Here is a 16,560-nt window from a genome sequence, read left to right as displayed (position 1 = left end):
GTTGATCTCATTTGTTCATGCTTGTTTTGATTTGTAGGCCTCTGTTTCTGTTTTTCTTACTGTACAGACATGATGGGATAAATCCAGCCACATGGTGGAAATAGAGTTATTGGAAGAGATCAGTTCTGGACGGCACACCCGGGCCTTTTCTTATTCTATAGCTTCAACAGAGCCCAGATCTGCGATGGCGCCACTTCTGCTTTTATAAGAGACACAGACTTTTCCCTGTAAGCGTCCGAGGAGCAGCTGAACTGGCTCATGTTTGGGTCCGAACACAGATTGGGATTGTGCGTTCTCTTCATCTGTATGCGACACACACGTCAGCCGGGCATCGCTGCGGCCAAACAAAGCTGAAATTCATCGCGGACGTCTGCCGATGGTGCGGCCCAGGCAGGAGTCCGCTCCTCTATGGCTCGTATTGTTGTACGGCAACTGCGGTCTGAGTCATCCACCACGAGCGGCCTCCTCGTGGACGCTCCCGACTCCCACCAGCATCGGCTGTCCGCTGGGTTATAAAAGGCCTCCCACGTGCAGAGGAGATGCTCTGTGGGGGCTTCTAACCACTTTATATACACGCTATGTATCCTGTATAACCAATTTGGGAAATTGTTGCTCAATTAAACCTGTCAACAATATTTGAAAAACACAACAACTTTGCCCCCCCCCCCCAAAAAAAACAATCTATATTTTATCATAAAATGTCCTTTAAATGAGCTGCAGTGTGCCAAAGCTTCATGTTATCAGTCCACATGGGGAAATGGGAAGTCAGTTGTAAACCATGTGATCATAATTTATGAAATATCTATTCCGCCCTTTGTTTTGTACTTCATGTTGAAGATGAAGATTTATTTTTTCCTATTTGTTCTCATTGTGAAATGTCCAGTATGAGGAAGTGAGTGAGACTATTTTAGAATTATTTAGTAGAAGTGGCATCAATTTGTTTTTTTAGTTCAACTTTTCTTACCAGATTCTGTAACAAATCTGTCCCCCCCTGTATTGAAAAAAATGTCAAATATCATGTATAGTAAAAGCTCTGTTTTTAGACGGATTTTCACCACATCAAAAATGTAAAATTGTGATTCAAACAGCTTTGGTATTTTATTGCCCCCTGCTGGGAGACCCTGTGAACTGCCGTAAAATCTCAGAAAACCATAGACTATACAAGGAGGAGGAAACCAATGTCATGAGATGCTTGGTGGGAACAGAGTGCGGAGCTGACAGGTCTGCTTTGAAAGCTATATATGTAAAACCTTGTTGGGAAACTTGATGTAATAAAAGCACAAGCATTACGATATGTAGTGGGGCTTTTAAAACAACATCTGTGCCTGAATTGCAGGCAGAAATGAGGAAAAATACCATTGGAGTTGAGAAGACTGAAGATCATGCATGACACATGGGGTCAATTTACAAGCACATAACAACCATCAGACAATAAGTTATATTGAGCCGTGCTGGAACATGAAAAAAAGGCCAACTGAGAGCTTTGGTTGTGTAGTTAAGAAGAAGGCTAGTGAATTGTGTTTACTGGATAGAAGTTATTCTTCCACTGTGGTTCTGCCAGCTATTCCTCCTTCCATCCATCCATCAAATGCGGCTGTGTGTTGATATTGTGTGGGTCCCTGCCCATGTTGAAGTTGATGGGAAGGAGAAGGCGGATAAAGCAGCGAAAAAGGCTCTGAAGAGTGTAAGGAATAACATTAATGTGAATATAAGAAAGTCAGAAGCTAAAGTGGTGATTAAGGGACAAATCCAAAAATAAAATGGCAGAAAAAATGGAATAAAGGGAGTAAAAGAAGACATCTTTTTTAAAAATAAACCATTGGTTGGGAGTGCAGGAGCTAGTGAACGAAATAGGAAAGAGGAGAGGATTCTAACTAGACTAAGGAATGGTCATACTGGTCGTAACAGTTCCCTCTATGTTAGTAGAAAGCGGAAAGAGGAAACTATCGGTAACGTACTAAAGAAAAGTGACACATGTGGGAAACTTCTTTTAGAGTATTTAGGGTCAACAACACTAATGAATATAATTAGTTTCCTTTTGTTTGGCTCAGTATTTTAGGGTCCTTAGTCCACGCTCCAGAGGGTGGCGGTAATGCACCCGAAAGCTGTTTGCCAACCGCCATTAAAACCAAAAGAAGAAAACCTCCTGCGTTGACTTGAAAAACGTCACATCCGGGCAGTTAGTTCAGTTCAGAATACAGCGGACGAATAGAAAGGTAACGTACGTGAAACTTATCCGTCTCCATCCGAACTAAATTTTAAAATGTATAAAGTTTCTGACCTTTTGAAACGTTATTTGTAGCGTAAAGTTGTGATGAAATGGCGGTATTGTTAAAGAAACTTTATTTTTAATCGTCTAAAGTCAGGCGGTGCTACTTCTGCTAGTTCTGCTAGCTAAACAGCCGGTATTTATTTTCTGTTTAATAGACCGAAGACGTGTGTTTAACGTCTAACATCAAGATGTCGAGGTATACAAATGTATATAGATATTTAAAAATGTAGAGATATTTTGACCACTTAGTACTAATGCATCTCCCAGCCCGTAGGAATGCATTGCGTTGTGATGAGCGCTGCATGTGGGCTCTCACAGGAAACATGCCAACCCTTACAGTTCTAAACTTTAGAGTTTTCTGTGTAAACTGTGCAGACCTTATCCAGCGAGGCCCAGCCTGCAGTGGCTATGTCCTTTCCTGTAGTGTCTGCTAGAGAGACCTGAGGCCGTTTGAGGCCCTGCTGTGGCTCCTCGCGACAGGGTTATAGGTAAACCTCAGACAACCTGCAACGTGTTCACAGGAAGCATCCGATTATTGTTTAAAGTGAGCTATTACACGGTTTGAGCCTGCGTTAATTCTGTTTGCTCTTTTCGTAGTTGTGAACGCCTTGATGGGGGAATTCCATGAAGCATCGAGGAGACCATGTGCCACGAGGAGACTAGTCTGCAGGTATCTATGTTTGCTTAAGTTTGTATAACCAGATTTCACTACTTTATCTGTTTACTTTTGCAACTTTGGCTGGGCAAAAATGAATGGCACACTATTTAGAAGGCATATTGACATTTACGACCATCTGTTTAAATGTAGAAGTCAATCTCAGGTTAAGAAGTCACACTAAAACTTTTATTTTCAGCTGGTTGGCACTGATCTATCAAATACTGTTAACAAAGATCAGAATTTGAACATACTACTTTGACATGGGTATATTTTCAATACATAATTTTAATGGCAAGACATTACAAATGTTTTATTTGCAAAATGAGCCCCCCCCCTCCCCAACAGTTAAACACAATTATCTCAGCAACATGGATTGCTTCATAATATCAGGACAAACTACAAATTTGTGCATCACGTTCCACTCACAACAGCCTTATGTAGGCTGGTAAAGTCATCACTTCATCCCACATGGTTGATGTGACCTTCATATTGTACATTGTGTAACAATGCCCAGTACTTGGAGTAAGACACCTTTTATTTATTTTTTTTTATTTTATTTTATTTTTTAAACAGGACTGCAGAGATGAAGCCCTGCTCAGACCTCCTGACTTGACATCTGCTGCTCAAGTATGACTTTGAAAAAGTAAGTTTATTTTATTTTATTTTTTTTATTTATTTTTTTTATATATAAATGTGAAGACAACTGGCCTGAAATGGCTGTTGGTCATGTTGCGTACTTGCAATTCCGCTACATTGCCATGGTGTAGTGCAGACCTTATCCAGCGAGGCCCAGCCTGCAGTGGCTATGTCCTTTCCTGTAGTGTCTGCTAGAGAGACCTGAGGCCGTTTGAGGCCCTGCTGTGGCTCCTCGCGGCAGGGTTATAGGTAAACCTCAGACAACCTGCAATGTGTTCACAGGAAGCATCCGATTATTTAATGTGTGAACTATTACACGTTTGAGCCTGTGTTAATTCTGTTTGCTGTTTTTGTAGTTGTGAACACCTTGATGGGAGAATTCCATGACGCATCGAGGAGACCATGTGAGGACACCATGTGCCACGAGGAGACGAGTCTGCAGGTATCATGTAGTTTGTTTTTTTTATTGTTTTTTTTTTTTAAATGTAAAATGTAAAGACAACACCTGACCTGAATTAGCAGTCGTGTTACAGCTACGTTGCCGTGGGTGCGTGCAGACCTTATCCAGCGAGGCTCAGCCTGTAGTGGCTCTGTTCTTTCCTTTAGTGTCTGCTAGAGAGATGTGAGGTTGTTTGAGGCCCTGCTGTGATTCTTCACGGCAGGGTTATAGGTAAACCTTCGACATTTGTCGTCTTGGGTTTTCGAGCTGGACGGCGTGTTTGGCATGCTGCTCCAGTGTCGTCTATTGATTCGACTTAAATCCCTTTGCTTATATGTTATGTTACTCCCTACCTCTTTATAGACCGCTCAGTCAAGTTAACAGAGGACATCTTGTATGAACATGCATGTACAAAAAGCACTGTATAAATGAAACCTCTAAGAAATACTGTTAATTAGATTTTTTTTTCTCATCTTTTCCAGAGTTTCACAGCTTCCGGCCGGCCTCACTGAGAAGAGTTTACCAGTGACCATGTGGATCCATCCATGTTGTGGCTCCTTGTTGAACCTGCAAACTAAAAAGTGCTCACAAACATGACCGGACTTGAAGCAGGTGAGGATGCAGTATTCCTCCCAGCGGGCTGATGAGTATTTGTTTTACAACGAAGAATTTGATAGAATGTTTTCTTTATTTGCAGATTTCACCTGAGAGTTGGCGAACCAGTTCATCTGCTGAGGTCATGTCTGTACTTGTACATTTGCACTAAAGTTAATTTCTGGTCTACTCCGGTTCAACCCACCCCACCAACGCATCCGAGACTGCACTGATCTTTCAGACTTCAAATCAAAACTCACCTTTTCAGAACTGGTTTTAATGTATTCTGTTTTTTTTGTGTATAGTTTTTTTTTTTATGATTTTAATGTTTGTAAAGTGTCTGTCTGAGTATCTTGAAAAGCGCTCTATAAATACAATGCATTAGTCCAAAAACAATAAAGGAAGTTGTTCTCAGAATGTCTCACCTGGTCTTTTATTAAAGTTAGATTTTGTGTAATGAGTGGATTGGTTTAGCTACTGAAGAGTTCAAGTTTTTAAAGAACACTAGGGGCAAATGTCATTTTGCTTTCAAATGACTTGGTGCTTAGGATGTGTTTCAGTGTTCTTCATGGGTCAACTTTTTGTTTCAATAATTCTTGGATAGTGTCTCAAATGAAAAAAAAAAAATACAACCATGCACTCATTTTTTTTTAATTTTTTTTTTTTTGTAAATTTTGTTTATCTTTTTTTATGAGATCAAAGTAAAATCCTGAAACTGAAAAAATGTTTAATGAGAACATGATGCATTTAATGTCTTGTTCTGATTAGATGACCAATGCATCTTTTTAGTATTTGTAACTGATCTTCCTGCTGACTGTTGAGACTGAAGTGGTTTCAACTGACCTGTCATTCGTGTGTGTGTGTGTGTGTGTATAAATATATATATATATGTGTGTGTATATATATATATATATGTGTGTGTGTGTGTGTGTATGTGTATATATATATATATGTGTGTGTGTGTGTGTGTGTGTGTATATATATATATATATATATATATATATATATGGAAAAAGATGGTTCACAGGGAACGGTTGCATTCATATTTTAATTTGCAGAAATCCAAATGTAATCGCATCAAATCTGATAATGCAATGAGCCTTGAAGATAATATCCTAAGTTCCTTGCTTAAATAAAGCGAAACCGTTGACTTTTTGGTTTGAAATACTGAGTTTTGATTATTCTGAAACAAGTTGTAATTCAGTTAAAGACCCACGTGAGGGTGGCATTGCACCATGTGTACTGTAGGACATGATCACTCGAGGTAAACGGAAGAATCATTCTTGGTATTTTAGACTTGGTTTGTTTTCATTCTTTGGGCTTATTGGTGGTTGCTCATATTGATGGATCATGGGAGATTTCTACAGTTATACTGAATGAAAGGTGTTTCTTATCATTTGTCCACCACATTAACACATGATAGGGATGAGTATAAACACAACTATAACCTCAGTATTAAACAAAGTTGAATTACCTCTAACACAATCTGTTTGTAAAGGTATAAATGGCTGCTGTGTACAATCACATTAGATTTTACAGGTGTACCCTGAGTGTAGATTAAGAGCGGCCTTCATGCATTGTTCGCAAGGGGGCAGATACATGAAATTAGGGGATGAAACCTCTTAATTGCTATTTTATGCACCTTCATATTTCTATGGCATGTTAAAGGGGTTTCCATGGATACGATCAAAGGTTTCTTTCCTAGTCATTATTCTTCCCCACGGAATGTATGCAGATGTATTTTACTTTCTAAAAAAAATTAAAGAAAAGGTCAACAAGCTTGACTTTTTAATTAGATTTATTTTGAAATGCAGGAAACTGTAAATATGTAGCGGAAATGACATCACTTTCGGTTTCATCCGCACAAAATATAGTGAAGTCATGGAAGTTGACAGGAATGAGGTGTAAAGTAAGTTATGAACGTAACAGAGCTTCGGCGTGTCGAGTTATTTAATATTTACTGCGGTATGTTTACTTGTAAGGTGAGTACTAGCTAGTGAAGTTCACGCGCTAAGCTACCTAGTACTTTTGCTTTGCAAAGAGTAACTTCTCATCACTTTTCAAACGTTACTTTTATCCGCGAAGTCACCGTTTTTACAGGCAATGAACTTTTTTTAAATGTACAGAAGTTTAATTAGAAGCCGCAGCTGAGAAAAGAATCACTTTCACTTTCGATGAAACGCCCCAACATTAAAGTTTCATGCAGCCTTGAAATGTCGTCCTGTAGCCGTTACCTAGCATGAACAAACCAGACAACGTGAAGAATAAAAGCTGTTTTATCTCTGCTCTCACAGCGTCTCCTTGTTTCCTCACAGCCAAGGAGGAGAGGTGCTGAGGGGGAAGCGTCACATCTGAGCAGCCCGACAGTACGTCACAGTGAGCCACATAAAAGTCATGAAAAGCCCAACAGCCATTTAAACAACAAGAGTGTTCCTCAAAGTTCCATTCTACACACTAAATTAATTCCTTCTTCAAATGGTTATTAACTAGGCAAATCTGTGGTATAGAGGCTCTTATGTTTGTTTCCTGTGGCTCATTTCAGCAGCAGTGTCGTTTCACCACACAGAGCTATAATTCCAAAATATCTCCGCTGTAGAGACGAGGACGGGCTTCTTCTTCTTTATGTCCCCTGGGACCTTCAACTTCTTTCTTCTACTAATTAAAACCAAGGTGTTTTTTTTAAAACTAATCTTTTAAAATTAATTTTAGCATGAAACATGGTTACCTTGAATAAAGTAAGTAAGTAACTACTATATACAGTAGCTCCTGTATTCCAAAACAAACCACAAGGAGAAAACAAAACACAAAGGTGTCGTCATAGTCATAAGTTCAACATGGAGGACAGAAAGTTAGTCCCCTCCATGAGTAACTAAGTCCAATCATGTTTTTCTTTCCACAGTTGAACGAGAGTCTCACCAAAGAGCTCCCATGTGTTGGAGGTGAATCATCAACCACAGCATTTAACACTGGAAGCACTGGAGAGTGTTGAGGTAGCTGAGCTCACACATTGTGTCAGGTCACATTAATCCTTTGCCTATTCCGAATGGTTTGTCTGCAGGCTCCTCATGCACCACCCTGTTGGCGTGTTCTTCCTCCACCTCTCGTTCTCAGATGGATTTACCGGTGGAGGCAACGGTGCGCTTGGACGTTTTCCCCGATGAGGCAGAGGCGCGACGCATCCTCAGGTCGCATGGCTTCACGCTGACGGATCTGAGCGGCCATCAGGTGCGCGTGAAGGGGTCCTTTTTGGATCTCAAGGCCGCGAAAGCCTCTTTGGAGCCGCTTCTTAGCTCACGAACCATCTCGGCGGTCCCAAAGGCTTCCTCTGGAGCCATTTCCAAACGCCCCGCCGGCAACAGCTCGGTGTCAGGTGGTAACAGAGGCCGAAACATGTCTCCGCGGGCTTCTCCATCTTCAGCCAACGCCTCCTCCCCTTGGCCGTCTCCACCCCACAAACATCCATCCTCTCCAGAGCCCCGAGCTTCGTTTTCTCCACCACCAGACCAGCGGGGCTCCTTCGGGCCCGGAAGAGAGTCCTTTGTCGTTGATGTAGATGTGTGGAGGTATGCAGAGCAGCTCCGGAAAAAGGACATTGAAGGCATTCAGGTCAGCCATAATGTGAAAATGGAAGTGTGTGAAGTCGGCGAAACCTGCAACATCACTTTACTGGGGAAGAGCGCGAGAACAGCTGCCGGTAAACTGCAGAGCCTCATGAATGATCTCAGCAAATCACTACGCACGCAGGAGGTTCCTCTGAAGGACATGGATCGGGAAGGCCAGGCTCTTTTGAAGAGGATTCAGAAAGAGAGAAACATTTACTTTTCAGTAGTCGTGTACTCCATGAACGACAAGCTTCACCTGATAGGCCCGTCCGCTGCGAGCTACGAGTTAAAGCAGAGGCTGCTGGGTAGGCCGGTCGAACGTACGGGGAGGACGTCGGACAAAAGCTCCAGGAGGAGGAGCAGCTCTCTGCCGCCAATCAGTCGCAAGAACACAGAGAGAGATAACGGCGCCATCGCTACGCCGTCTCCTGTCGGTGCTGCGGGTTACTCTCCGCCGAAGGATCATGACCGGGCAGCTGCTGCTTGTTTCGGTCAAGGCGGAGCTTCGAGGGGAAGGAGCCACTCCGCGTACCACCGTGAAAACACCCGGGCAGAAATCACTAATGTGCCAGAGACGGAAAACAAACGTCCGTCTCCTAAACCACTCAAGAATCTCTTCAAGCAATTCAAGAAAAAGATTAAATCTATTAGAAAATGAACAGTGAAGTTCTATTCATGAAGGTAGAGAGAGAACTTTGGTCTCAGTTTACATTGTTAGTGCTGTTTTTTGACCATGTTGTGTATCTAAAGACCTGTTAATATCCTTATTGAGTAACAGGTCTGAGTATGCAGTCACATGGCGTTGTACAGTAGAGCCTGATTGACACTGGGCTCTTGAGGATAATAACAGTGCTGATATTTGAGCGTTGAAGGAAAAGTTTGACTTTTTGTCGAATTACAGTTTATTGCTTTAAGAGAAATTTGACACGACTACGTCTGTACAGTAAATATGTAGCTATTGTCAGCAGCTGGTTAGCTTAGCTTAGCACAAAGCCTGGATCAAGGGGTAACAGCTGGTCTGACTCGGTCCAAACCCCGCCCACCAGCACCATCTAAAGCTTCAACATGTCGTATCTTGAGAGCGAGGTTAGCAGTTTCCAGTGGTAGCCCACTGTATCTGTGTGTCTGTGTGTAGTGGTACACAGTTACAGCACCAATATACTATATCTGCAATAAACCAAAATATGCAAATAATATCAGCCATGCACATATATCGATTGGGCTGTTGTTTAGTGTTGACTCTTCTCAATCAGCTCTTTTTAAATGATTATTGTTGAAGTGTAAATTTTAAATTGCTCAGTCAGATTGTTGTCGTTATGCGATGCAATATACTGATATATAGACTCTGACACATTGTATTCTTCTGATGTCACAACTTTTTTATTCTAATCAAGCAACAATAGCCCGTGCACAACTTCATTCAACTTATTCTATTAAATAACTGTAACGGTCAGTTATTTTAAGTCTTTTACTGACATCTCTCACACAATTGTGTTTTGTTATTGCCAGTTGCTCTGACTGTAAATGTTGCTGATGAACTGAATGGCTAAAATATTTATGTATATTGAAAAAACTGAAGAATAAATATGGCAACTAATTAAACAAATTAAAAGAAACACTAACGTTAAGAATAAAGTAGCGTGGGTGATTTTAAGGTTAATCACTTGTGATGATGAGATTTATGTGTTCGGCTCTAACGTAGTTACATCGAGCATCTGGAGCTGTTGTCACAGTGTTGTTATTATTTCTGCCAGGAGGATCATGACATCGGTCGCGTGTGTGCACCCCTCTGTGAGTGAGTGTGTGAGTCTGTGAATGAGTAAGTGTGCACCTCTGTGTCTGTCCATGGCTAATCTCGCATACTTCTGCAGCGAACTGTATAATATGTTGGCTGGCTAGTTATGGCAGCGCGCTCAAGGACCCCCTTGTGGTTGCGGTTTCTCACATTTTCTTAAAACACCTTTTATTGCCTGTTTTATACAGCCATTGACTTCCTGCCAACTCCTCACTCACTACTCTGAATCGACCCCCGGCCGGTAGAGGCCGCTAATGATAAAGCTTAGCTTAAAAAGATTGTTTTGTGTCGTGTGTTTGGCTAACTGCCCTCTACTGAGTTAAACTTTCGAGTTTGTCACTGTAGCACCTGAACTCATCATCTAGATGGAGACAGAATCAGACGTGAGAGGGAAGAGGGACCAGCAAGTGAAACGGTCCCTGACAGCTGACTGAACTCATGCAGGGAGGGGAAGTGCTTACAGCAGAGGAGGATCTGACAGGCAAGTGTATTTACAGATAGAGTAGCTGCATGTTGGACTGGATATTGTTGCCTTAATACAATATAAACTGCAGTTTAGATTAAACAACAGACTGTCAAGACACAGATGCTCTACAGTAGGTAGGTGTTGTGTATTTCTGGCAAATGTTTTCAGCTTGATCGTAAAGTCCCATTACTCATGAGTTTCCAACCGTTACTCGCATCAAGCGTGCATTAAAACGACCATTCGAACAAGGCTGCACTGGTGACTGTAGCTATGACTCAGAGGCCTTTCTTTTAACCGTAATAACTAAAACACTAAGTCTGATCTGAAGTCTCTCCACCCCCACAGAGCTCAGTGCTGGGGGTTTCCCCTGTTAGTGTTTGCCTGTTACCATGGTGTCTCAAAAACTTAACCTGTCCAGCAATAAATGATCTGGACCTGAGATTTACATCTTTGCAACATTGTCTTGAAGTCAAACCAGGAAACGTAAAGATAACGGTTTATTTAGAGGATTTAACGACCAATTAAAGGTCGGTTCACCCAAATTACTAAAAGCATCAAAGCTCAATCTTGACTAGAAATTGTGAATTTAAAAAACAATCCCAAATCAAGTTCCAATTACCAGCTTTTCCTGGAGCATTTACCCCCTCCCCCCCCCCGAATCTCATTACTTCTTTTCTTCCAATACTCCAAAATAATCGCTTTAACGTACACATAGTCCCCAAGAGTAAAAGTAAAAAGAGAGAACACATAATAGTTAGCCCAGCAGAATTAACAGTCGCTATGTTGCATTAGCAAAACATTAGCCTCAGACAGCTACGCTTGGTTACCAGGAAACAAATCAACAATCACAAAACTAAGAATTAAGAGGAACAATGGCATTTGAGAGGATTAAGGATGACTGTCAACATTGACAAATTGGTGGATGTAACAATGTCAGTTAAACTGCTGACTTCTGGTTCCCCAAACTGAATGGGTTTTGGTTAGATGCCTAAAATAAGGTCTGTGATTAACAGAAGTTTAAGAGATTTTAACCTTTTTTTCTGCGATATAGAATATGAATTTGAAGTTTTTACGTGTCTTAAAAGAGTGGCTAATTGAGACGACTAATTGTCATCGCGCCAAACACTAGTGATGCTGAGGTGAAGAGATTTGTGAAGATTATGTTGCTGAACAATCATACAATTCTGTTTGCCACAGAGCTTATTTTCTGCAATAATACAAAGGAAAAATCCCGTTGGCTTTTCTTTAAAAGTTCAAGAAAAAGGTCATGCATTAGTCAGCATTCCCATACACTCTCTACACACACACACACACGCACACACACACACACACACACACACACACACACACACACACACACACCTACACACTTACATTGCAACAATACAGCTAAACCATTTGGCACCCCCCCCCCCCCAAAAGAAAACGGTTTCTCACGCTGCAGTTTGACTCTGGGAGTCCGGAACCCTAAAGGGACACGTTGTACTGCCAATGTGAAGTCAAGAAAGGAAATGCCACGATGCCTCCCAGGAGATAAAGGCCATTTTCTACCCCCAACCTTTGCAATCGCAGTGAGAGTCAACGCTCTGTTTAGACATGGGAAGGCCTTTTGCGGCAGGAAGAGAGAGACGGAGGAGGATGCAGAAGTGGTATGAGCTCTTAAAGATAGCCTCCTGCTATTTATATAGATCTGCATGAGGGCACGGTCTGACTGACAGGGTGACGTGCTGGAGCTTGCAGACCGCAGCTCTCTAGCACACCCTCAAATCCACCATAGAGCTTGCCACGCCCACAGTACACACACACACACACACACACACACACACTGTCTACACTACCGGGGCCCCAGAAGTCGACCGTACTTCTCTTTCTTCCTCCTTTTAGCGGCTTTCTGTTCCTCTGCGTCTTGTCCGTCTTCTATTTTCTGTTTTTGGTGTGTTTGGTGAAGACAGACAGGGATGGCGGAGCTGGAGGGCCTGGAGTTTGGGAAGTCAGACTTTGTGCTGCTGGATGAGGTGACGATGGAGCAGTTCATGGAGAATCTGAAGCTGAGGTAAGAGGCCTGAGATACTGTTAGAGAGGAGGAAGGGAGGGGAAGCAGCCGGGTGTCACAGGTTAACGCTTCCTACATACCTCATGTATGAAGGAATAACAGTCCTTAACATATGTTAAAATGAGATTCAACATAAGTAAGATGAATATGTCTATTCTATAATAGCACTAAACTACCAAGTTGACCTTATCTTGGCGACTTGGCTGAAGTAAGAGAGGACATAAAGATGAGACATGAAGGGGAAAAAGAGATGAGCAACAGCCTCTTCTAGCTTTCCCGCTCACCCCCTTTGGACGTTCGGCTGTAAACTTGTGGTTGATGCGATCGTCAGCGCTCTACACGCCGGCTGTCATGTGAAGCCAGTGGAGCACATGGCAAACCTCACACAGCTGCTCTCACCGAAGCCCGGGTTCAGTTAATGAGTCTATGTCGCTTTTCTTTTGTCTTGTTTTGTGACCTTTCCTCTCTCTCTCTTTCTCTCTCTCTCTCTCTCTCTCTCTCTCTCTCTCTCTCTCTCTCTCTCTCTCTCTCTGTCTTTCGGTGTAATGCTTTGGGGACTTTACACTTGACTGTCTCCGAGTCCATGTCCAGTCTCACTTCCTCTGTGTCTTTCATGGGGCATCATGTCCTCGGTTCAGACCATCAGAAATCCCACAATGATCTGAGGACGAATATCAAATAAGCTGTAGATTTAGAGAAAACAGCTGCCCTGACTTGAAGTCTGTTAGTTGGCCAATAATGTATGAAGCTTAGTTTCATCAGGCAGCTTGATCAGACTTGTCAGCTGGCACTTAAGTTTGTGCTGTTGTGTGTCGACTTTAATGATTTGCGCTGACTTTTCCTTTTCTACCTGTAAGTTCAGGTGTTTGCATTTTGTTTTTATTTTTGCAGTGTTTTCATTTACTTATTTTACACCACTGCTGTTTTTGTCCCATGTCGGGCTCTCTGTCAGCAGGATATCCCCAAAACATGAAGCCTCAGTGGTGATTTGTTGCTTTAAGTACCGGAGATCAAGACTTCATTGGAAAGTTTAAAATGTTTTTGTTATCGTGATTTAAGTGGTAAAACTGACATCTTCAATGTATCAGTAAAAAACAAGGCAACAGAGGATTTGTGCTCTTAGATTTCCCTCTGACTCATATCAGATGTTTTCTCACATGGACTCAGACACTTGTTACATGATTGGTCAATAGATTACCAGGAAGAAGACTGGAGGGAGTTCTCTTTATTTGTTTGGCACCAAACCCAACTGTTACAAAGAGGAAAACTGTATTTGCTGTGGCAGTGGTAGAGCAATTTCTGCTTTCAGAAAAGATATGTATAAAATATGAACAACCTTCTGTGACTCAGTGCAGCTATAATAATCCATAGCTGTGTCTCAGTTGAGGGGCGGGACCCTCCAGGACTCTGCCCACACAGGCAGTGAACCTGAAGTCTAGACTGAAGCAACTTTTGTTTTCCTAATGACAAAGTCTAGATTCCTACGGACCAAAACTAACGGTACTTTCTGGTTCGTCTTGTCAGCTCAAACAAGAAAAAAATAAATAAACGGGGACAGTGGTAAACTATGTTTTTATATCATATACAGTCTATGGTAAATACCGGTGGGAAATTGGGATTAGTTTACAGTTGGAGTTGTCTCCACTGGTGTCCGAAGTATTCAAAATTCCTTTACTAAAGTAAAAAGTTTAAATCCCTCCATAAAAGTAAAAGGTGATAAAAAAAGTGACGTTTAAGTAACATGACAACACCAACTACTTTACATACTGTATGTGTAGTTTGAGCAACACCATGCATCCCATTTTGAGCCCTGACTCCTAGAAATTACGTTTTAATTACGTCAGGAGTGAAAAGGTATTTTGTCGTGGATTTGTTGTTCGCTTTTGACAAAAAAAATCTTCAAATGAGTCCATCAAAGGAGGTCTGGGTAGCGGGTGGGTCAAAAATGACTTTCACCCAGGAGACTGCTGTCCATGTCCCGTGTATAGTATGTACTTTGGTGGTCGAAACATAGCCAAGTAGTTTTGTTTAGTTACAATTTCTCAGTCATTTTAAACCAAACCATGCTGGTTTTTGTACTTAACCTAACCAAGTAGTTTTCTATCGTTTTTTTGTCTTGTTTTGTTTTACAAAGTTAACCCTGTGTTTCAAACTGTTTCAAACTGCGACTGTAATCCTCTCTGGATTACAACTCCGTGATCGCATGATATTTTCAAACTCTGCTGGCTAACAAAAACCACATAAGTGATCCAGTAAACAGCTGGCTAGTATACTATACTGGTTGTGTCCTCTGAAGGTTGCAGCCTTGTTCAGCCCCGTTATGAAGAATTTGGTATTCAAATGTGAACCTTCAGAGGATCGGTCCCTGTACTGTTACAGAGCTCATGTGTCATAAAAACAGTATTCCATTTTGCTCCACCACCCCTCGTGACACGTCAGTTTTACCTCTCGCAGCTCAACAGACCTACACAATGCCGTGACGCCCTTTGAACCGCAAGTTTCATTTCCTGCTCTCGGTGTGTACACACACTTTGTGTCACTTCCTGTCAGGAAGTTACGTGTCACATAAAGGTGCATGATCTTTTATGGAGCTTATAGCTCAAGGTTTTTTTTCTCGTGGGTGGTGTGAAAAATGCCATGAGGCTTTACACCTCGTTTCCCACTTCAATTGAAGATTGAATAAATGAAATAGTTAAATACATACTACATATATAGAGATGCACACGCAGTATCTTTATTGTTTCGGCATCCATATATCTACATGATACCTGTACATGTATGTGAAGTGTGCCATCAGTGTGTCTTTTCTTTTGTTCGGACAGGTTTGAGAAGGGCCGTATCTACACCTACATCGGAGAAGTAGTCGTCTCCGTTAACCCGTACAGACAGATGGACATTTACGGCAAAGACACCATTGATGCGTACCGGGGCCGGGAGCTGTATGAAAACCCTCCTCACCTGTACGCAGTGTCTGATGCTGCCTACAAGGCCATGAAGCGACGGGCCAAAGATACCTGCATCGTCATATCAGGTCCGTCTTCTTTCCGCCTCTTTCCTGTGCTTCCATATTCACCTGACATTACGTTCATTGTTATCACACTGTATGCTTTGCTTTTTGTAAATAAATAATGTTGTAGGGGTAATGTTAATATAATATTAATATTAATCCATGATAGTCTGAATACTATTTCACCCTGCCAGGAATGTAATGTAGGGACAAATACAAAAAAAATGTTTTACATTCAAATCATCAAATTGACATATTCCCAGTCGTCTTCTGCGACACAATAAATTGAATGGGGCCGTAATTAATTTAATCAATTACACCTGTGTTTACCTTGCTATGACATGTCAAAATGGCTGCTGGGAAAAGGGCCTATTCACAGTTCAGATACCACGTTCACATGCTTGGCACAATAAATAAAACCAGTACAAGGTGCATTTCTTTGTCATTTTACAACACAGGGTTGCACAATTAAGTTGTAGTCCCTTTCCCCTATGCACACATAGAGCATATATACAAATATTTAAATTACAACAACAATACATACAGTTACTTATATACAAATCCTTATGTAGATAAGCAGTTTACCTAGAGAGACTTTGGTTCAGTAGTAATGAGGGTTGTTTAAGAGATAGTGGTATGGTAATGTGAAAAAGCAGCACAGCAGAAAGTTCCATGTAATTTATTTATGGTTGATTGTGGAGGATCAAGCTGTTCTGTAGTCTGGTGGTACAGCAGCAGATACTTCTCCTGCCAGACAGCAGCAGGGTGAACAGGCCATGGCTGAGGTGAACTTTTAGTGTCCTTTGAGCTCTTTGCAGGCACCTCTTGTCACCAATATGACGTGATGCTCGATAGATGGGTAGCTATGATGTTCGGGGCGGTTTGAATCACCTGCTGTAGAGCCCTCCTGTCCTGGGCCGTGCACAAGCCATACCAGTTTGTAATGTTTCCAGTCAGGGTTCTTTCTATTGCTAAATTAAAGTTAACAAGAAGGGGACGTTTGCTTTTTTACATTTGATTAAGAAATGCAGCCGTTTC

At 41.7% G+C, this 16,560-nt stretch overlaps 2 protein-coding genes, 1 long non-coding RNA gene and 3 other non-coding genes across 17 annotated transcripts in view; all 6 read left to right on the top strand.

Annotated features, from left to right (window-relative positions):
* Positions 1–2,165: 2,165 nt before the first annotated feature.
* Positions 2,166–5,016, top strand: LOC137872867 (uncharacterized). Of its 4 annotated transcripts, none has more exons than XR_011102894.1 (6): positions 2,166–2,216; positions 2,870–2,942; positions 3,504–3,573; positions 3,923–4,008; positions 4,488–4,617; positions 4,703–5,016. It is a non-coding gene; the product is annotated as an uncharacterized lncRNA (long non-coding RNA). The 4 variants fall into 4 exon arrangements; XR_011102893.1 differs by having other exon boundaries at positions 2,194–2,216; positions 2,648–2,942; XR_011102895.1 differs by lacking the exon at positions 2,166–2,216 and adding an exon at positions 2,223–2,760.
* Positions 2,642–2,777, top strand: LOC137873318 (small nucleolar RNA SNORA9). The gene has a single exon (XR_011103169.1). It is a non-coding gene; the product is annotated as a small nucleolar RNA SNORA9 (small nucleolar RNA).
* LOC137873317 (small nucleolar RNA SNORA9) lies at positions 3,697–3,832 on the top strand. The gene has a single exon (XR_011103168.1). It is a non-coding gene; the product is annotated as a small nucleolar RNA SNORA9 (small nucleolar RNA).
* LOC137873315 (small nucleolar RNA SNORA9) lies at positions 4,118–4,253 on the top strand. Its single transcript, XR_011103167.1, has one exon. It is a non-coding gene; the product is annotated as a small nucleolar RNA SNORA9 (small nucleolar RNA).
* Positions 5,017–6,419: 1,403 nt separating the features above from the next.
* Positions 6,420–10,213, top strand: rbm43 (RNA binding motif protein 43). 9 transcript variants are annotated; one of them, XM_068711355.1, is made up of 5 exons: positions 6,420–6,508; positions 6,894–6,965; positions 7,145–7,269; positions 7,499–7,589; positions 7,711–10,213. In XM_068711355.1, the coding sequence occupies exon 5, from the start codon at positions 7,711–7,713 to the stop codon at positions 8,857–8,859; it is 1,149 nt and encodes a 382-aa protein (XP_068567456.1). In that variant the 5' UTR covers positions 6,420–6,508; positions 6,894–6,965; positions 7,145–7,269; positions 7,499–7,589; the 3' UTR covers positions 8,860–10,213. The 9 variants fall into 9 exon arrangements, with proteins under 9 accessions (XP_068567456.1, XP_068567455.1, XP_068567452.1 ...); XM_068711354.1 differs by having other exon boundaries at positions 7,142–7,269; XM_068711358.1 differs by having other exon boundaries at positions 6,495–6,581; positions 7,142–7,269.
* A 2,063-nt stretch (positions 10,214–12,276) lies between these two features.
* The window catches only part of myo1g (myosin IG), a 42,419-nt gene continuing 38,135 nt past the window's right edge, over positions 12,277–16,560 (top strand). The window contains exons 1-2 of the mRNA XM_068711349.1: positions 12,277–12,515; positions 15,338–15,546. Of these exons, the coding sequence (XP_068567450.1) occupies positions 12,421–12,515; positions 15,338–15,546 (304 nt within the window). The 5' untranslated portion in view covers positions 12,277–12,420. The remainder of the gene's footprint in view (positions 12,516–15,337; positions 15,547–16,560) is intronic.

Source organism: Cebidichthys violaceus, unplaced genomic scaffold, assembly GCF_023349555.1.
Source record: "Cebidichthys violaceus isolate CVI_PGR_0920_01 unplaced genomic scaffold, fCebVio1.0.p SCAF_16, whole genome shotgun sequence".
NCBI lineage: Eukaryota > Metazoa > Chordata > Actinopteri > Perciformes > Stichaeidae > Cebidichthys > Cebidichthys violaceus.
Note: the sequence above shows the minus strand (reverse complement) of the source record. Positions and strands in the feature narration are given on the sequence as shown.